The sequence below is a fragment of the Thamnophis elegans genome, chromosome 11 (assembly GCF_009769535.1).
Source record: "Thamnophis elegans isolate rThaEle1 chromosome 11, rThaEle1.pri, whole genome shotgun sequence".
In the NCBI taxonomy this organism is placed as follows: Eukaryota; Metazoa; Chordata; class Lepidosauria; order Squamata; family Colubridae; genus Thamnophis; species Thamnophis elegans.
This window is the reverse complement of record NC_045551.1, coordinates 37,227,556-37,254,378: the sequence shown is the minus strand read 5'-3', so window position 1 is coordinate 37,254,378 and position 26,823 is coordinate 37,227,556. Positions and strand designations below refer to the sequence as shown.

Here is a 26,823-nt window from a genome sequence, read left to right as displayed (position 1 = left end):
CCTAGTCACACCTTGTGACTCTAGGAGCCTTACAACATTAAAAATCCATGAAATAAAAAGCCCACCCCCATTTATTACATACAATTTTTATTGCATAAAATTACATTTTACTGGGGACTGATGGTTATATCATATTTTTTCCTTTTTTTCCCAAAAAAGGAGGGTGAAAATCTGGGTGTGTTTTATACACTGAATACAGCATTTTTGGCCTCCAGAAACCCCGCCCCTTTTGCAAAACGGGATGTGCATTGGCTTTGGGAGGCCTGCAAAGTGCTCCTGGGAGCCGGTGAGGGCAAAAATGAGCAAAAGTCCATTTCCCCTCCACCCAGGTCCGACAAGCACTCTACAAGCCTGCCAAAGACTATGCATGCCCTCTTTTTTGCAAAAAAAAACAGGCCCGTTTTAATTTACCTCTTCAAAATCTTGATGCGTCTTATACTCCGGTGCGTCTTATAGTCTGAAAAATACGGTATGTGACTGAACTGTTAGTAGAGAAAAGCAGTCTATCTTACAATAAGAGTAGCATGGTATTGGTATAGGTTGTTCAGAATCATCACATTTAAAGTTCTTCTTTTTCTGAAAAATAGATTGCTTCTTTGCTATCGTGAATATTTCAAAAGTTTCATTAATACTATATTTTTTCCCAGGTCTTACTTCTTTTCATAAAACCCTCAAGGCACAGAGGAAGAGTCACAAACATTGCCATGAAACCCAATCTGAAACAATGGAAACAAGTCATGCTGTTTGGAATATTTGCCTGGGGCCTCCTGTTCCTATTTATCTTCATATATTTCACCGATAGCAACACCACAGATGCAGTTCCTAGTTCCTTCTCGTATGTTGAGACTAAAAGACTCTTGCCTATTCAAGGCAAACAGAGAGTTATCATGGGAGCAATTCATGACCCACCCTTCTCCGAAACAGTCAATGAGATGCTCTTCAACAAAGATGTCTTAGATTCATTTAAGTCAGAGAGTGGGAACATAAAAAAGTGGACTGGCTTAGATAATAGTTTTGAAAGTGAAGAATTTTTTCCTTCTCAGTTAAGAAGAAAATCCAAAAGTAATTTTCATCAGAGGAATGGTGATTATTTATTTACTGCTGGTCAGTCTCAGTTATCAAATAATGTTCAGCGAATAATGAAATTAAACTCTGCACAGGGGGAAGTTCAGAAGAGGAACATTTTACAGAATTCTTGGTTCCCTCAAAAGAAGATAAAGAAAAGACACATAAATCACAGAAGAAGCGAACTGGTTGAAGAGTCCCATGAATGGAATGAAATTTATACCACAATGTCAAAATCGTTCCTGTTCAGGCTTTGGAAGGGGGATGTCTCCTCCAAGATGCTGAATCCCCGCCTTCAGAAATCAATGAAAGATTACTTGAATGCCAATAAGCATGGGGTGAAGTTCAGGGGGAAGCAAAACTCCCAACTGACTTCAGAACAACTCTTCTGTGAGCTCAAGGCACGTGTAAACATCAGAACCATTGATGGCGAGGAAGCTCCCTTTTCAGTCCTTGGTTGGAAAAAACACGTCCCTCAAACTTCACTGAATAAATTATATCCTCGAGGATTTGGAAGCTGTGCTGTCGTTATGTCTGCTGGTGCCATACTGAACTCTTCTCTGGGGCATGAAATAGGTGGGTAAAGATGTTTAGCTTATTTGAACTCTGGTATGTAGGTGGAATCCAGATAACCACATGTGGGCTATTTCTGTACTCTTTGGCCTTTATAAGATAAAGTAAAAGAAGGGTGGATTGGACCAAAGCATCCTGTTTTGTATAGAGGCCACCATATTCTTTTTCTGGAATTAAACAGAACAGCATTTTGTAGCAATCTTTTCATATTGCTATTTTCTACCAATGACACTATAGTAAGGCATACTTCCTCTGTATTGAGTAGTAATACGCATTGTCTCCATTTGAAGACAACAAATGTATAAGTATTATGAGAAGTTTTTTTTTCTTCCAGCGCTTACTTTCTCCTTTTTATATGATCTTTTCTATCAACTCCTCCCCCCACCCCAAAAAATACTTTTGTGGACCAATGTATTAGGAGGTCTGTAGAGATTCTCAGTCATCCAGTTGCATCCAAAATGCAACTGAACTCTCTTTCATTTTGCTTCTCATCTAAGAAGGTTCTTCAGTTCTGAACTGAAGAAATGTCTTGAATGAGAATTATGCATTTCAAGTGGAAATGTTGTCAAGCCAGATTGAATACTCAGTTTCTAATATTTTTGATTATATGAACATATGAAACAGAGTTCTTATTTATTTTAGTTTTCTTCTTTCTCTATCAAATAATTATTCAATTCAAATAGAAATGCCACATTTAAAACTTGGTTAAGATTGGAGAGATTTATACACACACAAAGTTCCATTACACTATAAACAGCTGTAACATTCCACTAAACTAGTATATCAGTCAGTGAGACTCAGCTTTGGATACATCATACATTTAATTACAAGTAGCACTGCAATGTCAATTAGGGCAAAATTCCATTACTATATGGAAGCAGAAAAGTTTAAACAATGAATTAACTATAGTAACAGATTTTATGTAAAGGCTAAATCATACATTTAATCTTTTTTCCCACCAGATGTTGAACGGCAGCTATCAGCATTCTTTACCATAGTTGATTGGGGCTGCCAGGTATTAAAGAGCAGCAACATCTGGAAACCCCAGGCAGTACTGTTCCCAGGCAGTGGTGTTCCTAGACAAGTGAAACTTTTGAAAGTATGAAAGGACATTAAGGTTAAATAGTTTTTAACCCTCTATATGAAATTACAATAAAAGTATCAGTAAATATAATATATTCATTGTGATTAGTGTTAATACAGCAATTTATTAGCTATTCTATTATCATTAAATGTCAGGAAATGAATTTGAGTCATGAACAAAATAGTCATTTCTCTGCATATAACATACTTAAAAAGAAACTTATAAAAGTTCTCATTTAAATTGTAATGTAATGTAAATTTCAGTCCTTTCATTTTCGCATTTATTCATTGGTATAATATAACCAAAGATTTTAGCCATTTTCTCATATTCTCTTTCACTTCTTCTTTTTCTGTCTCAAATCTATACGTTTTAGCAATTACATTATCACATAATTCAATTTCAAATTCTGCCCTATGTTCATCAATTCCAAATGTCCTTTTAGCTTCTTTAGATCTTTCTGTCAACTATACAAATGAGATCCATTGAAACGTTTCTCAGTTAGTTGGTCTTTTGACTTCATCTTATAGTCTCCATGTTCTTGTTTTAACAATTCACAATATAATATATTCCAAAAGATGATTTAACATGTTTTGCGGGGAATAATGCATTCAAAGATCATTAAAGGAAATTTGAATTTTTCCCCCAGCATGTTCACCTCTTACAAGTAGCAATGTTATGAATAGATTAAAACCTTTATAGTCCAGTATCCTATTTTACAGAATGGTGCTCCAAACCTCTCTCTAGAAAGCCCACAGATGATAGCATGCTCTCTTTTCTGCTGTTGATAGTTCATTGGACAGCCTTATAGCTCTCCAGATCAATTGACCTGTTGTCCATAACTGTAAATTTTAAAGCAATCCAAGGTGATGAAGAACAGCAGTGCTGTTGTTAGTTTTTTTAAGAACACTTGATAATTGTAAATTTTACAGCAACTACATGTTCATCATTGATAGTATGATATTAATATAAAAATGTGTAGTATTTTTTATTAATTTTTAAATCCCAATGGATATAAATTTGAACTATTTGCTTTAGTGAAATTAGATTTCCACATTGTTGGATTTTCCAGTGCAAAAAAAAACAAAAACAGCATCAGCCAACAGTTTCAATTAAACAGATTTAATTCTTAGGCTGGTACTCTACTTTTGTCTATGGAGATTCTCAGTCATCCGGGTCATAGTTGTTTCAAAGGTGCATTTTTCTTCAAAGGACAACTGAACTGTTTTTTCCTTGAGGAGGAAAATGTTTCACTTCTTATCCAAGATGCTTCATCCCTGCTATCAGAACTGATTAAATTGCTTGGGTGAGAAGCAAAATGTTTTCTTCTTCAAGGAAAAAACTGTTTAGTTGCCTTTTGAAGAAAAAAAAAATACCTTTGAGACACTCTACCTTTGGTTCTCCCAATAAGGAATCCAAGAATTTTCCTCTGCCCCACAGGTTTTTCTAAATATAATTTAATAATATTTGAATCATATCATACAGTAATAATAAGCATCTAAAGTAGCACTGCCTCCCTTCCCCTCCATTTTGGTTCTCCTCTCCAGTTTTCAAAATGGCTACGGGTTAGGTTGGATTTGTTTTTACTGAACTGTATCTTATTTTTTTATAGAAAGCCAAGTGTTAAAAAATGTTAATTAGCTAACATCAGAAGTTGAGAGATGAAAAAGTAATGAATTAATTCCCCTGACTAATAAACTCATGTGGCCACAGAAAGATGTTTTCTCTTGACATCTATAAGACAAAACTCTTAAGCAATATTCCATGTGTAACCTCAATAAGGCACTGTACTTCAGACATGAAAAATACTCTTTATCAGTACAAAATAAATTATGCAGATCTAAAATATAAACAGTTTTCTTTAGAGCCTCGGTGGTGCAGTAGTTAGAGTGAAGGCCACTTCTGCTGACTATCGGCTGCCAGTAATTTGGCAGTTCAAATCCCACCAGGCTCAAGGTTGACTCAACCTTCCATCCTTCTGAGGTGGGTAAAATGAGGACCCAGATTGTTGGGGGCAATATGCCAACTCTGTAAAACCGCTTAGAGAGGGCTGAAAAGAGGGCTGTAAAGCACTATAAAGTGGTATATAAGTCTAAGTGCTATTGCTATAATGCAAATCCATGTCTGAATCCACTAAAAAGTATGCAAAATCTGAATCTAAACCAGATGGTGCAGGCAGTTTTCCATTCACTCTTCACTACGTGTTTTTCAAGACAGAGAGAGAAGTTTCTCTATTATTAGCTCTCACAAATATTAAGTTGTGCTATGGGTACTTAAATATGTTTTCTTATTTTTACATTTAACTATCCTTCTTTATCTTATTACTTGCTATTCTTTTCTCAAAAACCAAAATGTTTGTGAGCATTGAAAGTGCTATCATTATCCAGTTACTTCAGTAGGCATCTCTACTCAGCATAAGAGCCATGCTGTCCTAGCACTGAAAGTCAAAACTGGGTAATGTCAAATATTAAGGGAAGTCCTACTGGTTTGAAAACTTCTGCTGTGAAAAAGATTAACCATTTCCCCCTTTTCTCACAGTGCGAAAAAATAAAGCAATTCAAGTTAATAGATTTTTTTACAATGGTAGTTGCTTAGTGTCTCATTTTTATCTCCCTACTCTTTGGAGACTCGCTGAATATACATTAATTAAAACGTTTTCTAAGCCAAGTTTAGTTTTAAGGCTTTTGAGAGAGCAATGACCTTTATTATACATGTACCACTTTTCCCACTAATCTTTGTCATTTAAACAGAATTAACAGTTTTGTCTCAAGCATAACCTTCCTGGAATCTTCCTTTCTATTTAGTATGTTCACTACATTGTGACTCATCCTTTATTGAAAATGTTTCTCTTGCCACTGTGGTGATACACATTTCCCTCTCTTCGAAATATTCATTAAACACCCCTATATATATGCAAATAAAGATACCAGCTTGCATATGGAAGAGACCATCTTGAATAATACTTGGCTGGAAAAAATTCTTCCAATTTCCTGAAAGTTTTCTTCCTCTGGGGAACAAAAAAACTTTCTGTTTTGTATCTCACTCTCAGAATTTATTTTAGTGATGCTTATGAGGTTCCTTTATTTTTATGAAGCAGTGGAAGGTACTGCATATCATCCTGAATCTCTCTTATTATGATGTGGCCCCCTGACTGTCCTACTTGATTTGAGGAATCCCCATGTGGAGAGCTGTCTCATAATGTCTTTCTCTGAGATGCTTTTGAAACATGGGGATCAGAGAGGCTGAAAACTACAGAAGAGAACATTTAGCATGAAAACAGGACATTCCAACACAACTTCAAAAGCAATTTCTTTCCCATTAATTTAGTAAGATTACAGATAGTACTCGGTTAACGACCACAGTTGGGAACAGAATTTTCTTTGCTAATCAAGATGTTTATTAAGTGAGTTGCATCCAATTTTACAGCCTTTTTTGCTACAAGCAAATCACTGTAGCTGTTTAGTGAATCATGCAGTAAGCAAATCTGGCGCATACATGCCTGTTATCACTGTTTGAATTTTGATCACATGACTGGGGATTCTACAATGGTGATAAACTTGAGTTATAAGTCCCTTTTTTCAGTGCCATTGTAAATTTGAACAGTCACTAATGAATGATGGAAAATCGAGGACTAGCTGTAGTAAATGTATTTCTAATAAATGCTTGAGCATAGTAATATCTGAGAAATAGCCATAGTATGAATAACACCTAGTCTTAGTCTAAAATAAACAAATATGATTGGAAGTGTATATCTTGATGTGGTTATTTCCCTGTTATTGCAGATGAGAATATATTCTCTGTGGAATATATGTGTTCTATTGTAGTTATTTTACTATGCCTGCTTGGCTTCTTATGGGATCTGTGGCTACAGAAAGCTTCCAGTCAGATTTTCTTTTTCTTTTTTTGCACGAAGTTTTTTATTTTTTCCTTTCAAATACATTCACAAATATACATTCTTGTAAGTACTATTAACATTTATCTATTAACTATTAACATTTATCCCTATCTTCTTACAAATATAGAGAACCCAGTTGGGGTAATAGCAGTTAGCAATAGCAGTTAGACTTATATACCGCTTCATAGGGCTTTCAGCCCTCTCTAAGCGGTTTACAGAGTCAGCATATTGCCCCCAACAACAATCCGGGTCCTCATTTTACCCACCTCGGAAGGATGGAAGGCTGAGTCAACCCTGAGCCGGTGAGATTTGAACAGCCGAACTGCTGAACTGCAGTCAGCTGAAGTAGCCTGCAGTGCTGCATTTAACCACTGCGCCACCTCGGCTCACTTTCTTGCGACCCCATACCTCCATCTTGTTTTGCAACAACCCTACTCCTTCTATCTTCTCAACCTCCCTTCTCTACCTTCTTCTTTCCTCCTCTCCTTCTTTTCTTCTTCCCCTTTCTTTCCCCCACTCCTCTAGTCAGATATTCCTGTTGCACATATAATGAGCTAAATATGTGTATCTGAGGCAGCGATAACTTTGCAAACAAATGTTAGTTATGAAACTCACACTGTCATATCTAATTCATGGCAAACCATATTATTCTGTTCTCTTATTCTGTTTTGGTAGAGTCCCAATGTTACTTCATTTATAGAAAGTTACATTTTCATTATTCTCTTCCCCCTATCACTACCCCATAGCCCATGTGCCTGCCCGTCCTCTTCTCTCTGTTAAAATAGTGTTCTGTCATTCCAGATCTAAACTTTCCACTCCTTATTACCTGCCCTGGAAAGTTTCACTTATATACCTCCAGGCTGATAATGACAGCAACAATAATGGTAGTACATATAATTTTATCTGTCATGTTTCAGATGTTAAAAGCACATTTGTGATATATTTATCTTAGCAGATAATGAGATAAGCTGCAAAATATTTCAGATGGATTCTTCTAATGGCAGTCCATACAATACTCACTTCTTTCATATTTCTCTTTTCTTCACAAAGTATCACCCTTTGTTGGCTGAATTCTTTGCTGTTTTTTTAACATAGAGGCCACTGTTCATTTTCTTCTTTAGTTACTGAGAAAGGAATACACAGAGGAAAAAGACAAAAAAAAGATATAGTGCTTTATCTTCTTGCCTGTACATATGTTCTTTCTGCTAATGTTCACTTTAATTTTATTGCTTATTTAAGGTATCCTTGTTTTATATCACATCAGATAGCAATAGCAATATAACAATAGCAGTTAGACTTATATACCGCTTCATAGGGCTTTCAGCCCTCTCTAAGCGGTTTACAGAGTCAGCATATCGCCCCCACAATCCGGGTCCTCATTTTACCCACCTCGGAAGGATGGAAGGCTGAGTCAACCCTGAGCCGGTGATATTTGAACCGCTGAACTGCAGATAGCAGTCAGATGAAGTGGCCTGCAGTACTGCACTCTACCCACTGCGCCACCTCGGCTCATGGGGCTTGCTGTCATAGTCCAGTTCAAATCTTACAGGTTTAATATGCAATTTTGTACCATATTTATGTTGGTACTTGTAAAAAAAATGCCCCCTACTTTACTAATCTACTTTTTTCTCACATTTTGTGGGAGAGCAAAAGGTAAATGATAGATGACAAAACATGAAAGAAAGGGCATGGAAATAGAAAATGCTACCATCTGGACCTCCTATAAAATCCCATGAATGAGACAACATGATGATAGAACAAAAAGCTTTTTGGAAAACTACTTGTATCTCACAATAGAACTGTAAGCCCTTCAAAGTAGTCCAAGCAAGAAACCAGAACCATTAGTACTAACCCTACTACCTTACTATTGCCCTGACTTTGACACTTTCTCTTCCTGTTTTCCAATTACAAGAACATCCTTCTTCCAACAGCTACATTACATCGATCAGGTAGCATCAAGCCAGTGACAATCCTTTGTGATCATATTCATTTTTTTCAAGAAGAATCTGATCCCAGCTTGATTGTATAGTTCTTACAATTGTGCACCCACTGTTGTTGCAATCAAGGCAACCCAGCTTCCTGCTTCCTTCTCTTTCCTTCAATCTTTCCCAGTATTACAGAATTTTCAGATACTATTCAATCTAGCCAATACCTACCATGTAGAATTCCAGGGCTTATCAATGCAGTATAGAATTGTTTCACAGAAGAATGGCAAAATATTGTACGAATAACTGTCTGATGAGGAAATAAATTTCCAGGGTATATTTATACGCTCTCATAATTTAAATGTTAGCATAGTAATCCAAGACAGCAAAATGTATTTGAAGATAAATATACAAAATGCATAAAAATACCCAAAGTATATAAACTTTAGGAATTGTATTACAACTGAGTATTTCTTCAGAGCACAGTTTTTAAAACAATAGTAAAAAAAAAAAAAGGAAATAAGTGTAACTAATTCTGCATCTAGGTATTTGCATTTACTGTATATACTCGAGTATAAGCCTAGTTTTTCAGCCCACTTTTTGGGCTGAAAAAAGCCGCCTCGGCTTATACTCGAGTCAGTGAAAAATTTGCCCGAAATGGAGGAGAAAAAGGGGCGGGGCCATGCCGCTGGGTGACACTCGTGAATGGCCCAGTGCCCCTGTGAGTTTCCCCTCCCTCTGTGTCAGTTTGCCGCGCAGCGCGCACCGCACCATCCCCCCTCCTCACGTTCTAATGTAATGCAGGGCTGTCTTACGATTCCCCTTCCTCCCCTCCTGCCGCTCTGCAACGATGTCCCACCTCCTCCTTGTTATGGCAAGCAGCCACATAGCGATGTCCCACCTCCTCTGGTACAGTGATCCAATGATAGGAATCACTGTGCCGTGTGTCATAGGAGGCGGGACATCGCTCCCGCGGCTGCACGGGACATCATCATCACAGCGGGACATCAGCATCATGAGGTGAGTGAAGTATTTCATTGAATACACCGCTAGTTTACTGTTTTTCTTTGAAATAAATATTCAAAAACATTATTGGTATCTATTTTTATTTTGAAATTTACCGGTAGCTGCTGCATTTCCCACCCTAGGCTTATACTCGAGTCAATAACTTTTCCAGTTTTTTGTGGTAAAATTAGGTGCCTCGGCTTATATTCGGGTCGGCCTATACTCGAGTATATACGGTATTGTCTCTTTGTGAAAAGAATTATATATAACAATAGAATCATATTTACATGGATTATTAATTTTTCTGTTCTAATTTAAAAAGCTTAATGAAATTTCTGTTCACATGGACTGCTCACATTTCCATACAAATTTTAAAAGCTTAAATATTTGTTTTGGTTTAGACTGTTCTTTGTACTAAGTCTTGAGTGGATTTAAATATTACAGTAGAATATAATAGAAAATGAGTGATGGGGTGACCTAGATGTGTAGCCTCACAGCCAAGCGCTTGTGAGTTTGATTCTAGGTAGCAGCAGATATATCTCTTTCTGGGCACAAAGAGAACATATCTGCTGTGAGCTCCATATAGGTGTCAGGAAGGGCATCCAGCCAGTAAAAGCTCAGCTGCATTCAGTCGCCTCGGCTCCATCCTGATGCAAGGGATTACAGGGTCATTAAAAGAAAAAAATGAGAATATAGTAGAAAATATTTGTGCATAATACAAATATTGTATTATGTATATTAAAATCCATTTAGAATATAGTGGAATCTACTTTTACGTAAGCATCTGTATGATTGCACATGTATAAAACCCCAAATAAACGTAACTCTTTTCACACTAGATTCTCATGATGCAGTTCTGCGATTCAATTCTGCTCCAACAAAAGGTTATGAAAAAGATGTTGGAAATAAAACTACAATGCGCATCATTAATTCCCAGGTAAATCTGTTGAAGATCCATAAATATGTATCATTTTCTAGGAGATATTGACCTTTTATAAGGAATATGAAACTTAATAAATACATTTCTAAAAGTTTATATTTATCTATCACTATCCACATACTCTACAGAATTTCTTTAGCAACTCATAAACATAATTTTAAAATGTCTAATCTAAGTTATTACATTCTATTGTGTGAATAAACTCATGTTTTATTTATTAATCAAAAATGGATTGTTGCTCTTAGATATTTGATAATCATCAACCAGCATATCTATTAGCTACAGTGTAAAATTCTGTTACAGTAGGATTGTAAATAATAAGCCTTGAGCTTCATAATACAGTATGTGTATGTGTGTGTGTGGGGGGGGGGGATTTTATATCCTAGGGATCACATTAAAAAACAGAAGAGGAAAATAAACAGGAAAGCCAGACTCAGTGGCTTTGTTGATTCATCTGTCCCTATCATTTTTATTATGTCATTGTTTATAAATTGAGTAGACAACTTCATTTTTTCTGCATTTTAGATGTATAAATGTATGCTTCCTGGGTAAATAATCAGGACAGATCTTTTGGATTGTATAATTTTCCAGATATGTAATTCTTATCTTTAAAAATGCATGCAAAGATGGTTTGGAGAAAGATATTTTAAATTAGTTAAAAAGATATTTTGTGCAGAAGTAAATTGAATTTTTGAAATTTAAAAATGCCATAGAATGTGGATATCAGATAGAATGGATATAGATTTTAGTACATACTGTACTAGCATTAAACATTCAGACTGTTACACCACAAGAACTCACGGGAACTAGATAAAATAGAGATGACATAAACCAGCAAAGTTGTAGAGTGTGGAATGAAGCTAAGAGCTGTAAATAATTAGAGATTCAGGACCAAACAGAATGAATTCGCTTTTTAAAAAAACCTGCAGCACCCTCTTGTGGCAGGTACGTTATTCACTTCAAAACAAACTTCTATTTCTATGCATTTTGAATTTTATATTTCTTAACTATGACTTGCAGCTAATAAATTCCCCACTCCTCAGGCCATAATTATTTCTTAAATACTTGTTGGAAAATATTCCATGCCTGCAGTATCCTATGTCTGCTAAAAAATGACACTACTTTTTTTGCATGGGATCTCACCACACTTGAGCATACAGGTTGTCTTCGCTTACCAACCCCAATGGGCATTGGCAACAACATCACTAAGTGCTGCTGCCACTAAGGGAAACATCACATGACCACGCTGCTCTTACAACATCATTTTTGCTTCCATAGTTAAGCAAATCATCATAGTCATTAAAGAGGCATCAATGACTGCCACTTCGTTTGGACGCCGCTTTTCAGAAGTAGGTTGTGAAACACACATATAGCAATCATGTGACTGCACGATACTGCAACAGTTGTAAACATATCTCTAGCTGTTGTAGTTTAACAGTGACAATTACTGATTGAAATCTACACAGAATTTTTTTAAAAAACTGGTATGCTTCTATGTAGACAGAAGCATGCTCTTTGGCACAGCCATTCTCTCTTATTACTTTCTTCCTTGAAAGTGAAAAGAGAACATTTACCTTCTCTACAGTGCTATTCTACATATCGAGTATACAAGGCTACTTAAAGTTTCTTTTCAAAAGTGGGAGGGGACATTTAAACCTGGTGACCGAAGGATTTTTTGGGGGGATTTTGGGGGGATTTTTTTAACGCTATTTTTTAAGCTAAACTGCCAGATAATGGTAAGAACATAGAAGGGAAATAAAGTTTGGAATATTTTTAGTAGATGTGTGTTTCTTTGCATTTAACAGATTCTTACTAATCCTAATTATCATTTCGTCGGTAACTCCTTGTATAAAGATGTTATTTTAGTGGCTTGGGATCCTGCTCCTTATTCTTCAAATTTGGATAAGGTAAGTCATAAGTTATTGTGTTGACACCACTGTGTACCTTCTGTATTCAAAAGAAATGAACATCACAGTCTTCTTCAGGGCTTTTGTCAAAACTGAATGTATGATAGGAATTGTTAAACCATTTATTTGAATGTTTAAAATATTGAAAAGCAATGTTGTTTTTCATATTTCATTGAAATGCATAAGCAGAGCAGAAAATGTCTAACCCAAAGATTTGTAAGTACATAGTTGGACTTTTTTAAATATCTAGCTTTGGGGAGTTCTCTGTATTTCCATTTTTTTCAAATGTTTTCTGATTCATACGTGCACACATTTATGAACATTTTCTATGTATCTCACTATTCTTTTTCAAGATAAGCAAAGTTTTAGAAAAGGAGTAATAGTAAGTAAAAAAAGAAACAATGAAATAGACGGCAAAAAAGGCATGATAATGAAATACCACCATTCATTCTTTTATCAAACTTGTTTCCACCATGCTTCACACTCTGCCTTGAGTTTCTTTAAACTTTTCCCTTTTTTAGGATAGAAATTCAGCCAAAACTTTCTTGAACTTTTCTTTCCTTGCAGTCCATGTATTTTTCCTTCATGTATCTCTTTTGCAGCTTAGGCTTCATTCATTTTATTTGCCCAAACCTCCTCATCATACTTTTTCCGTACTAATTGTCCACTCTTGTATTTGGTCTACATTCATTCAGCCACTGTTCAAAGTTGTGGCACTGAACCAGTGGTGGGTTCTGGATCCGGATGCAACCAGTACGGTGCAATGGGGCCGGGCGTCCACCACATGCACCTGCACAGCGGGTGCATGCATACTTACCGCCTGCGATGCTCCAGCTGCTCGGCGGAGCGTCGCACAGGCACCGTGCGTGTAAGCCCCAATCGGCTCAAATACAGGAGGGTGGGTGGACCCTCCAGAACACTGTACCGGAACGGTACCTGGTGCTCCCAGCAGGCACTGGTACGCCTGTACCGGGCCATACCGGTCGTATCCCACCACTGCACTGAACGCTGAACGAGTGGTACTTACAATTGGCCCTCAAAGTTCTAGCCATTGCAGCACACCTATGGTCATGTGACTGCATTCGGATGCTTGGCAACTGGCCTCATACTTCCAAATGTTGCAGAGCCCTGCAGACATGTGAACAAGCAAAGTCAATGGAGAAGCTGGCGGGGAAGATCATAAGTCACTTCTGTCCCTTTTTCTCCCAAGGATCCTCTTATAGAGCACGAAATCTCAGGAATTTCATATTCCATAGTACATTCATGCCAGACGTACCCTCCCAGCCATATTGTGTAAAGTTCACATGTCAATCATGCCATAGTATCTCCTCCCCAACTCATCTTACTCCATAGCACTCACTCACCCACTGGCCTGCTCGAGAGCACTCGGGGCATGTGACTTCCTGAAATCTTGCAATCCAATCACATGAAGACCTTGCTTAACAACAGGATTGGCGACTGCAGGGATTGATAAGCAATATCGTCATGTGACATGCTTTATGACTCCATCACTTAGCAATGGAAATTCTAGCCCCACTTACCATTTTAAACAAGGACTATCTTTAAAATGCTGCAGTTGGGATTGCTGTTTGCTGAAATTGTAAATATGCAAAGTAATTTGTCATATCCGGGCACTTTTCTGCCTTACCCACTTGCATGATATCATTACAAACTCAAATAACGGAATCTTGCACCAATAGAGAATAAAATACTATATTCTTGCTGTAAAATACAGTGTCAAATTTTGTCAGCATTTTCTTAAAGTCATAAAATCATAGGACTGGAAGGGAACTCAAAGGTCTTCTGGTACAACCTCCTGCTCAAAGCAGGAGTTTTATACCATCTCAGTCAAAGGGTTTGTTTATATTCTACAATTATCTGGAAAGTATGTCAAAATCTCTGCTCATTTTGCTGCCCTTTGTACCAAAACTATCTAAAATATAGGTAGTCCTTATTTAATTGTCACAACTGAACCCTTAATTTTTTGTCATAATTTTTTTAAATTATTGAGCTGCCACATGACCTATTTTGTGGCAATTTTTACAATGGTCATAAAGTGAGTGACTATGTCATTAAGCAAATTGTGTGGTTATTAAGCAAACCATGAGGTAATTAAGTAAATTCATTCTGAATGAATGAGGTTTTTTTGCTGGAAAACTGACAAAAACATTGCAAATGTTGTTGAAAAACTGGCAAAAACATTGCAAATCACAGTCACTTGACTATGGGATGCTCATTCTGTTCTAAATTCAACCAAGTGCCCAAAATGTCACCAGGCAACCCCAGGGTGGCTCTGCTCTGTTATAATTTTGAGGATGGGTTGTAAGTAACTTCAGGGGGGTGGGGGACAACATAATTGAATGGTTGTTAAGTGAATGGTCATTAAGTAAGGACTATTGGTAGTTAATAGTGATTAAAATAGTGATAACTTTTTAAGTCAAAGATGTAGCATTCTTCTTTTGTTTGCTATACACCAAGGTGCACTCATATTTACCAAGATGACAATGTGATACTTTAGGTAATTTTTGGTGTATGCTAAGTACTCTAACAATTTTTTTTATTTTCCCTGCTAGTGGTATAAGAATCCAGACTACAACTTGTTTACTCCATACGTACAGCATCGCAGTAAGAATCCAAACCAGCCATTCTACATTCTTCATCCAAAATTTATATGGCAGCTCTGGGATATTATTCAGGAGAACACTAAAGAGAAAATACAACCCAACCCTCCTTCGTCAGGTTTCATTGGTAGGTATGTCCGATGGTAGATTTCTCATGAGTTATGTCTGTGCAAATAATTATTTGTATCAGTTGAGATCTTGAATATCAAAATGGTAAAAAAAAAAACAGAAACTGATGGAAAGCATGTTGTTCAGTAGTCATATCAATTGCTCTTATTTTCCTATTTTTTCAGGACACGTGGAATTTCTGAAAAAAATCATTTATTATTGAAGTGTACGCCACAACTTTTGTCTATGGTAGACAAGAAGCTTTTACTTGGTTTCTTACAAAGATAAAATATAACATTAATGAATAATGACTAACGTCATAAATCATCTTATCAAGTCACAGTTCAACTCTAGATAGTATGAAAGTATTTCAATCTATGGCTTGCTGGTATTTGGGAATTAATTGAATATTTTAGCTTAAGTAGCTGAAATTATAAATAAATTTGCATAAAGATGTTTCAGTGATATTTGCATAAACATCAAAGAATTTATGAAACATAATGTCACCATTCAGGACATACAGATAGTGTCTACTTTCTAATATAACAAGGTCATCCACCTGGCTTTATGTCAAAGGCAGGACTTGAACTGGGAGTTGAACCTCCCTATTTCTAGCCAGGTGCCTTAACAACAGCACCAGACCATTAGCTGGGCCATCGTTTTACTTAGTCTTATTTTCTCACTGTATTCTGTGACTTAACATTACTAGAGCCTGCAGATCACTAATACTGTCATTAGCATAACACAGATAGATTATTGTATCTTCTTCTAATTTTAAACCCACAATTATCTTTCAATCCTGCTTTCTTCAATATATATTCAGCATATATGTTGATTAAATAAGGAAAGAGTATACAGCTTTGTTTCAGTCTTTTGCCAATGGGAAGCCAATCTCTCTCGTGGTAATCCAGTGGCTAGAATGCAGTATTGCAGGCTAATTCTGCTGACTGCCAGGTGCTCGCTCCTGACCGGCTCAAGGTTGACTCAGCCTTCCATCCTTCCGAGGTCAGTAAATGAGGACCTAGATTGTTGGGGGCAATAGGCTGACTGTAAACCATTTAGAGAGGGCTGTAAAGAACTGTGAAGCAGAATATAAGTCTTAAGTGCTACTGCTATTCTGTCAAGGCTGTGGCTTCTTGTCTAGTGTATAGGTTTTGTAAGAGGACAATGAAATATTTTGGCATTCCCATTTTTCTAAGCATATTTCAAAGTTTGACACGATCAATACAATCCAACAACTTTTTATATGTAATTAAGCACATATTGATTTATTTTTTGTATTCTTTAGGTTTTTCAAATTATCCAGAATACACCAGCAATAATGTTTCTTATTCCTGGACCTTTTCAAAGCAACTTGATTATTTGGTTTTCTCTCTTTATCACATGGGCTCCAATCTTCATCCTAAGTATTATTTTGTTAGAATGTGAAGTTAAGGACATATGATAGTTTTCAGGCAAGTCTGCTTTCTTTGGTATTTGTGTGTAGACTGAACTATTCCAGTCTGTTAGCCACTGTTTCATTCTCAAGATTGGCTGGCACAGTTTGGTTAGAATCTTCAATGATTCTTCTTTTGCTGCTTGAATATTTCTGTAAATATATAATCAATTCTTGTAGCCTTCCAAATTGGCAGTGAAGACTCCTAATTTGACTTCATTGTCTAGTACTAGAAATTCTTATAAATAGGTAATATCTTCTAAGATATCTCTATTATGCAGAATTTCAGTATCCTATTGTTGGTTGATCTGCTTTTAGTCAGTTAAATCTTTTAGTATACAAATTTGAAGTTGGAAACTCTTTCTGAGTTCAAAAATATTTTGGAAGATTTTTTTGTTTTCATGTTAGTTCCATTCAATTTTCATTGAAATACTCTTCTTTTTTAACAGCCTTCCAAAATTCCTGAGATCCTTGTCTTTCTTGGCATTAGGTTTTCTGTGCGTAGAGGTTCTTTCTCTGATCTTGTGAGTTGGTTTCTGAACATTTCGTTAACAGGCTAGGTAACATCTTTAATGGAATTTAGGATGAGTGTGGGATAAAGGTGAACAAATAGAGAGGTGATTTAGTAGACCACATTGCTAAATGCTGGCAATACTATTTGGAGCCATTTGAGAGATTGAGAGACACATACATTCCAGCAATCAGTTCAGAAATAAATCGATATATAATTTGAGCTCCATTTGCACCAGATTAAAATACAGACATCGCTGTGTTAAAAAAATTTTTTTTGATTGCAAATCTGCTAAGAAACATGGAAGCAAAGAAACATGAACTCTCCATTATATTTAGCTATGATCATCATCTCCTCCTCTTCCTCCTCCTCCTTCTTCTGCCATATCTGTCATCGGACATTGGCGATCATGTTGGCAATCCTATTTTTGTCAACAGCCGCATGAAAAAGTGTTGCCGAGCTTTGTCCAAACTAGTCCCTTTGGTTTTGAAGCCATGCTGTTCTTCTTCTGCCTGAGCCACGTTTACCTTCAATTTTTCCCTGGAGGATTAAGTGAAGTAAGCCATATTTTTCTGGGTGTCGCATCACATGTCTAAAATATTCTAACTTTTGCTTTTTAATGGCTATGATTTTATGATTTTAATTAGCTATGATAGATAGATGTATCTGTCATATGTATCTTCAGGATACAATATTCGTCTCAATGCCAACAAGTGGGAGGAAAGCCATTTTATTAATGTCTGGCTTTTGGCTGTGACTATAGTCACAGGAAACTGACTGTTGAATTACACAGGCTTTGGCTGTCATCCAGAAGGGAAGTGGATTTGTCCTTAAACAAATCCAGACACAGAAAGATTTGCAGCACTTTAGAGACAAAGAAGTGAAACAAGCAGGGATATAAATCCAGCCTCTGTCAGAAACACTATGAAGCAACTGCTTCAAAATATTCTGATAGGTGCTTTGTGAAAGCAATATTAATGATGATTTCACGTTTGGTTTCCTATCTTAAATGGGAACTTTTTTTCATAAAACTATCTAGTAATTTTTAATTATACCCAAAACTGTGTGAGTTCAGTATATATTACCAGCAATTATGTCTGTAACTCTTCAATTGCCATTTATTTGTGCCATAATGATTACCAAGTAAAACAGCCTATTGCTGACTACTGTGATTGCAGAACTAGACATTAAAGAAACTTTTTTTTAAAATAGTTACTGTTGAGTATGAATTGGCATAGGCCCTTGATGCAAACCTATGGCACGCGTGCCACAGCTGGAATGCGGAGCCATATTTGCTGGCGCAGCAGCCCTCAGCTCTAGGGTGCATGCGCGGACCGGCCAGCTGATTTTTGGCCTTCTACAGTAGCGGGCCAGGGGAGGCTGTTTTCGCCCCCTCCCCAGGCTTCAGGAAAGCCTCCAGAGCCTTGGGAGGGCAAAAACTACCCTCATGCAGTGGGCCCTCACATGCATGGGGCGGCATGCACACATGCGCAAGTGAGTGGGCATGCATGGGTGCACAATAGGTTGCGCACACACAATTTTGGCACACCTTTAGAAAAAGGTTAGCCATCACTGGCATAGGCTGTAGCATAAATTGCTTTTTGGCTTTGTTTTTAGTTTCTGAAGTAATAGCATTCATAGCTTGGAAGGGAGGCAATGTATAGTTTATAAAGTTATGTAGAAAACACATTTACAATGTGTAATTTATTTTCATTTATTATTAAATTTATATAGTCACTCATCTCACAATGTTGTCGATTTTTATTTTTAGAGTTAAATTACCTTAATCTAGAGACTGAATGTTTATAAAAACTTACCTTTTTATGATAAAGTATTCAGACCTTTTGCATCTTTGTAACATGGCATAATTGAGTTTAAAAGGAAAACAACCTTATGGCTTTACTATATGTAAATATTAGAACATTGTCTTTGGCAGTGACGTGCGGTGAGCTTTATGGCTGGTGAGGCAAGCGAGCAAAAGCCGCCCTATGTCGGACACAGAGGCAGGGCTTTCGGAAGCCCCGGCGCTGTGTCCGCCATACAGGCGGGATGCCTCTATGTCAGACATAGCGGCAGGGTGGCTTTTGCCTCTAGCACCGGGGCGGCAGGGCGGCTTTCTGGTGCTAGAGGCAAAAGCCACCCTGCCACTATGTCCGACACTGAGGCGTCCCGCCTCTATGGCAAACACAGTGCCGGGCGTCCAAAAGCCCTGTCGTTATGTCCAAAAGCCTGCCACTATGTCCAAAAGCCCTGCCGCTATGTCCATCATAAAAAAAGTGCCAGCCCGCGTGTCAGCAGAGGCGGGTAAAACACACACACACACAAAAATTACTTACAATAATACAATTACTTACAAATTACATTAATTTTGAATTCCCTCCGACCCACATACCTTTTCCAGCTGTTTCACAGAGGATTTCAACTCTGCTCTTGTCTGCCATGATGAAAATGTAAAAATGTAAAAGGAAAAAGGCAAGAGCTGCTGAGGTCAGGCTGGGTTAGCTGCTGCCAGAGTCCCCAATGGATGACTCTGCTTAACTGTTTAAAAAAGCCTCTAAAAACGCCCTCTACAGGAGGAGGCAAGAGAACCAAGTGCCTCATCTACATAAGAAATTTTTGGCTTTTAACCCTTGCTTAACTCTGCTCAAATGATCATAAAGATAGACTAAATGAGGCACATGGTTCTTCCACCTCCTCCTGTAGAGGGCAATTTTTAGAGGCTTTTTTAAACAGTTAAGCACTAAGCAGAGTCATCCAGTGTGACTCTGGCAGCAGCTACCTCAGCCTTTTTCCTTTTACATTTTTTTTTCTTTTCATGATGACAGTGGTGAGGCCCTGCCTCCCCTGACTGCACATTCCTGGTCTTTGGTTAACTCTGTAGAACAGAAATAACAGGAATTTTTCCAACAAAGGAATACATTATTTTAAATAAATATTAAATTTTCAGTTGATTGCACTGCACTGAGCAATGAGCATTTAAATATTTGCAAATATGGCATTGTAGGCATTAAAGTATTAGAAATTATATTGCTACTTTCTATTTTGCAAAAGGGGGAGTTTGGATAGCTCAGGTCCAAGGAAATTAATAGTTCTTACATTAGTTATGCTACCCTCCATACATATTTTCTGAGAGAGAGATAATCTGTCTGAAAATATTCAATCGCCACACACACATGGTAAAGGAATCACATGCCAACTTTGAAAGGCTATAATAGCCCAAACAGGATCATCTGTATGCTTAACAGGTGGGTTACATTTAACAACTTCCAGTGATGGGAGTCTACTGATTTCTTTTGCTATATTGCATGTTGAATCAGTATAGGAACAAAATGTAAAACATTTCCGTAATCACCTCGGTCCATATCAGCAGAGCCATGAAAAGCAGCTCTCTTTTTCCTTTTCTCATCTGGAAGAGATACTTTGTGTGCACTTCCCCATAACTTTGTCTTACAGTTCTAGTGATATTGTATGCAGTAAAAAGGAGAAAACCACTCTGAAGCTCTAATTACAAAACTGAGGAAAGAATTGGAATCCAGAAAGGGGTTCCTAAACCAGCTTCATTTCCAGCTGGTTTGCACATGGGATTCAAGCAGTGGTGGGATTCAGCCATTTCGAGCCTATTCGGGAGAACCAGTTGTTAACTTTCTAAGCAGTTTGGAGAACTGGTTATTGGAAGAAAACTCATTTTGTTTTTTTCCACTTCACAGGGCTAATCCTGTAAGGAAGGCAGGAAGGAAACATTCTGGTGTTGTTTCTAGCCTAATCTTTATTGCCCTGCTTACAGAACTGCCTCTCCGGTTAATCCTTACTACATTGTAACAGCTAAGGTGACGCACCCATCAACGTGAGTGACGTTGAATTGGCCACGCCCACCCAGTCACATGACCAAGCCCCACCTACCCAGCTGGTCATTAGGGCAGGGAACCAGTTGTTAAATTATTTGAATCCCACCACTGGATTCAAGCATCTTAAATCTGCAGTGTAGAAGACCCTGTAAGCAAAAGAAATGTCTTTCTGTGGTGTCCAGACATTTTCAGACTGTCATGTTGCTCCCTGAATCCCCCACAAGGGCATCTTAGCCAATCTATAGCCTTGGCGACAAAATCTGCCCATGAAACATTGTCATCATAAGGTAGATAGGCTAATCAAAGCAAGACTCAATAGCCCTCAAAGATCCTCTAGCTAATTAAGGAGGAATCAAGAAAGCCTTCAAAGTCAATCCATTCATCTAGAGTTACATCCCAAGAATCAGCAAAGAATTGACTCCTCTGAGTATGGAACCTGTAACCGCAGTTTTTTTAAAATCAACATTATAACCAAGCATGTCTGGGTAAGAGAACCAAGAATTTGGAAGACAAGCATAATTTTCCAAACAAACATTTCCAGAAATATCTTTATTGAATTACTATTGCCTACATTCTGGATGAATGAATGATCTGGGCTTCCTTGGGCAATTGGTTAGCCAAGAAGAGATTACTGGACTAGATGGGCCAGAGGTCCGATCAGAAGGGCACTTCCAATGTTGTGAGCTGTCAGAAAGTGGATACGTCCCGTAGCTGAGCTGCTACAAAAGGATGCAGCTGTTAACAAGTTGCATTCACTGTCAGCAAATGTTATTCTTGAAATATATAAGGATTCAACTAGAGAGACAATCTATGTGTATATGTTCTTTTTATGAACCTTTTAATGTCTTGTTTAGTTTTGCTTTATTCTTGCGTTTTTTTACTTTGAGTTTGTATTTTAATTTTGTGAATAAAAATGGAAAAATACTGAAAGATAAAGGACCAATTGTCAACAAATGCTGACAGCATTCACTGTCAGCAAATGTTGCCGCATTCTTAAAGAAAAGACAATTCAGATAATGTTCTCCATGTATTGATATCCAACTGAGTTATAAACAGAAAGGTTCAACTTTATTTTTCCATATCTTTGCTTTTATCATAGTTTCAATTCAAAGTATAATTGTTTACATACAAGTTGTCATCAACTTACAACAGTAGTGGAGCCTGCCCATTTCAGTCTTAAGTTGTGATGATTGTAGAGAGTTACCCAGTGACCAAACTAATTTTACCTGTTCTGCATTGGTTAAGCCAATCAGTGGTTGGTTATATGCTGGTTTTCTTTAAAAACATTTTAAAGCTCAGTCACATGACTGTGGGATGCTGCAAATGGCCATAAATGCAGGCCAATGGTCATGCACTCAAAATGTAGTTATGTGATGGTGGGCAGTCATTGGAACTTCGGGATTGAGTCATATGTTGCCATGGGAAGGTCCATCAGAACTTTGAAAGCTAAGCCAGATGATTTGGGATAGATAAGAAGCAGTGGCAAATTTTATACAACTTGATTGCAATAACTGTTCACTGAAATTTTTGAAATTTTTATCTTACTGTTTTATTATTGTTTTACCTGTTAATTATTTTGTCATTAATATAGTAGGTAGATGACAGGTTAATAATCTGCAAATAGAATTAGTAGTTTAAACATATGGGAGTCTTTCATAGGACATTAATATTGTTAATATATTTATCAGTATTCAACTGGGAGGATAATAGGTGTAGGTGAGTTAATGCAGTTTTTTAATGTCTTGTTTGTTTAATGGGTTTTTTGTTTTTTAATTCTTGGTGTTTTTCATTTTAACTTTTTTTAAATAAAATAAGAAATAGAAAATGATTTATCAGTTGTAAATTGGGGACTTCTTTATTCAAGAGATTTTATAGGCACATTTTATAGATCCCATTTATTCTTAAAGTCAGATGAGAAAATATAATGTCTTGTTGATTAAAAATAATGCAGAGATTTGCTAGTATTTTAATAAATCCAAGGAATATGCTTATCTTGCAGCACAGAATTTAGTACCATATTCTACTTTTTATTCTAATACAGAGTTATGTTATTTTCCTGTTTATGCTGTACTTCATGCTCCCAAATCTAGCGTCATCCTGATGTGTTGGTGACTCTGGTTTCTGGTGGTTGCTATTATAACCAGGTTGAAGCATGATTTTGTCTTGGTAACCAAACATGTATATTAATAACAGGGTACGATAAAATGTTTTGTACTTTATTTTTAGGGATTTTCATCATGATGTCCATGTGCAGTGAAGTCCATGTGTACGAATATATTCCATCCATCCGACAAACTGATCTTTGCCACTATCATGAACACTATCATGATGCAGCTTGTACCTTGGGGGCTTATCACCCTCTGCTTTATGAGAAACTGCTGGTGCAGAGGATGAACACAGGACTCAAGGAGGATTTATATCGGAAAGGAAAAGTGATTTTGCCAGGGTTTCAGTCAGCGAGATGCCGACAACGATTCTGGTTCCCATAAGAATGATATCTTTCTCAAACAATGTGCAATAAGATGCTATAGTCATACTGATAAATAGCAGAAATACTTGAAAAATGGATCCTAGACTAACCAGTCTTTAGTCTACAGTGTGTAGTTAAGTAGCAGGCATGATGGAAATTCTTGTTTCTAGGGCCTCTTATTATTTCTTTGTAAGGTGTGTTTTTTTAAAGATGTAGCTTTTTGAGAAATGCAAAATATAGTGAAAATAAACTTGGGTATTTATGTGTGGTTTGCCAGAAAACATCAACATTTTTACTTACATGTGGCAGATTAAAGCATTTTAGAAGAAGCATTTTATTAGTTTAGTGTAATCCAATAAAACAGTTCTTAGAACAAAATAAAAATGGAATCATAGCAAACAGTTCTAACCTAGGATTTCTATCCTTTCCCTATTCTAAAAAAAATTAAAACAAGAACAATAAAAAGAACAAAAACTGGATGTGTATTTAATACGATTGGCCATATTCTTTTCATTCATTTTTTTGTCTAGTGCTAGAACATGGCATCCCTGTCTTATAAATATTTTATGCTAGTCTATTTTAAAATTAAAGACTATTTGATTATATATATATATATATATATATATATATATATATATATATATATATATATATATATATATATATATATATATATATATATATATTTATAGATATATAGGAAAGAGTGACAAAAGAGAAACTACCTATTATTTCAGAAAACAATTTATTATTTTGACCTGATGCATTAGCCAAAAAACACTCTAAAAATTCACAGGGGGAAAAAAAATCCTGCACAGTGGAAAAGAGCATGGTTTGTATGCAGGAGATTCCAAGTTAAATTCCAGCATCTCCAGCTAAGGCTAGAGGGGGGGGGGGATCTAACTATTGCCAATAAGAATTGGATTAGATCAGGGGTGTCAAACTCCTGGCCGTTGGACTGGATGCATCTTGCACTGACCACGTCCACCCCCGTTTTAGCAAAGGGGGGGGGGAAATCACAATACGACAGTGTGACAACGTGAGTTTCACACCCCTGGATTAGGTGGATCAGTGATCTATGAAGCAGGTTGTTTTCTGTAAAGCAGCTTATACTGATTGAGGAATATTAAAATGTTACTTTTGCCTTTGACAATTGGTCCAGGTTCTGAGCAGGCAAAATAGATATCGAAATTGATATTGATATGGATCATTGAAAAATGTTTATTAGAACAAACTACATCTAATCAATTGTCCATTTTTATTCCAAAAACAAACAAGTTGATGCCTCAGGGAAGTTCAGATGTAGAGCTTAAAGCTTATAGACCCCCTATGGAGACAGAGACTTCCTCTGAATCCAATATTTGGGCATTAGCTAACCATTTTCTTAAATATGAAGATCTGTTGAGCTGCCTTGCCTAGTTGCAAGTGAGTATTTGGCATTACCAAAAATATTTACTTTGTACCCTGACTAAAATTGGAATGTTTTAAAAATTAGTTTGGGTCAAGATGAAAAAGGTTGGTGTTTAAGAACCACACAGGAAACACTATTGTTTACTAAAATGGCCATGCATAGCCTTTAGGAGGTTTCCAGAGTGCTTCTGGGGGCTCGGGAAGGCAAAAATGAGCAAAAAATGGGCCGTATTTTTGTTTGTTTTTGCCTCATCCCAGCCCGCAGGAGCACTCTATAAGCCTCCTAAAGGCTATGCATGCCCTTTTTTTGACAAAAAATGGGCCCATTTTTTCTGAAAAATGGGCCGTTTTTGGGACATCTGCAGAATGCAAAACCTTTTTAAAAAAAATTTGCCCTTCAAAATCTTGGTGCATCTTATACTCTGGTGCGTCCTATATGCCGAAAAATATGGTAACTAAAATAATGTGCCTAGCACATATTTTTATGACATGCGCTGAATCATAAGCAGGCCTGATGGAAAAAAAATGGCCAATTGTACATTCTGTTCTTTAATAAACATGCTCTTTTTAATAATGTGCATTCAGCTGAATTTGTGCACCTGCTGCTTTTTACCAATAAGCAGCCAAAGCAGGCTTTATTTTTTTAAGTATCATTTGATATATGGCAGTATACTTTGAGCAGTCACTTTAACCAAGTGTCATTTGATATTCCTAAAAGGATTTTTATTCGGTATATAGTGCCAAATAGTCTTTTTCCACGTATTGCTTGTTTTCCAAATATGGACTAGCATAAACTTATGGATGCCATGATCCTCCTTTTGAACTAAACTTTATTTCTTATGTCACTATTTAAAATATTCCAATGCAACCACTTCTTCCATTTAAGTTGTGGTTGTTTATTCTATCAATTACAATAGCCTTAGGCTGTGAAGTTTAGAAATATATATACCGGTATACTGTATATTCTTGACTCTTCTTCTGAGATTATTGGTGTTACAAGAGAAGAGCTCCTGTGTATTTTACTCCTATGTAATGCAGGGGGAGAAATAAGAGAAAAAGAACAGGAGGATATTGGTGTGACACTCTGTTCTTTCTAATTCTGTGTTACTTTTTTAAAAAAATGTCATGAGTAGAAGAAAACAGAATGAATTACAGATTATTGGAAGTTTATTTCTTTTGAGACAGTAAATGAATGTGAACTAAATGTTAAATAGAATGTGTATATTTTTAGGTCACCTTACTACATTATACAAAGAGAGGGAAAGAGAGAGCATGCACAAACGTGCATTTTGGTTTATCTATAAATACTGCATTATTAACATTTGTACTATATTCAGTGAAAAATCTCACAAACGCATGTAAATTCTGTTTAAGAGTTCACTTTATTTGCTGGTTTAAAGAACAAATACAGGTAGTTCTTCCCTTATAGCCACAATTGAGGCCAACATTTCTGCTGCTAAGCAAGGTAGTTGTTAAGTAAGTCCTGTTCTATTTAATGACCTTTTTGCCATGGCAAAAGTTAACATGACTTACAGTTAAGTGAGTCATGTATTTGTTAAGCAAATTTGGCTTTCCTCATTGATTTGCAAACGACAATCCCAGGAACAATCCCCTGGGTCGCTGCAACCATCATAAATACACGCTCAAGTTTTATTGGGTGGCTGTGGGGATACTGCAACAGTCATAAGTGTGAGAACTGGTCATAAGTCACTTTTTAAGTGCCATTGTAACTTTGGTCATTAAATGAATGGTTGTAAGTCAAGGACTACCGGTACTGTTTTTTAAAGGCAGGGATTGATTGGAAAGGTAAGCTTCAGTTGACACAAAGACTATTCTGATAGCCTCACATCTCTGTATTGATAATGATACAGGTGAAAAGCTGCACTCAACTCTTTTGATAAATGATTCATTTTCTGTTATTTTATGGTCTATACTTTCCACTGTGAATTTTTTAATGTGGTGCTCTCGATTTTTATAAATAATGCCTTCAAATGGTAAAATTGAAATGTTTTTATGTATATTGCAGGGAATG

At 36.7% G+C, this 26,823-nt stretch overlaps 1 protein-coding gene across 1 annotated transcript; it reads left to right on the top strand.

Annotated features, from left to right (window-relative positions):
• The first annotated feature begins 669 nt into the window (after positions 1-669).
• Positions 670-23,588, top strand: ST6GAL2 (ST6 beta-galactoside alpha-2,6-sialyltransferase 2). The gene is made up of 5 exons (XM_032226877.1): positions 670-1,641; positions 10,384-10,481; positions 12,290-12,391; positions 14,965-15,139; positions 23,138-23,588. Exons 1-5 carry the CDS (start codon positions 705-707, stop codon positions 23,398-23,400), a joined length of 1,575 nt encoding a protein of 524 aa, XP_032082768.1. The 5' UTR covers positions 670-704; the 3' UTR covers positions 23,401-23,588.
• The last annotated feature ends 3,235 nt before the right edge of the window (positions 23,589-26,823 follow it).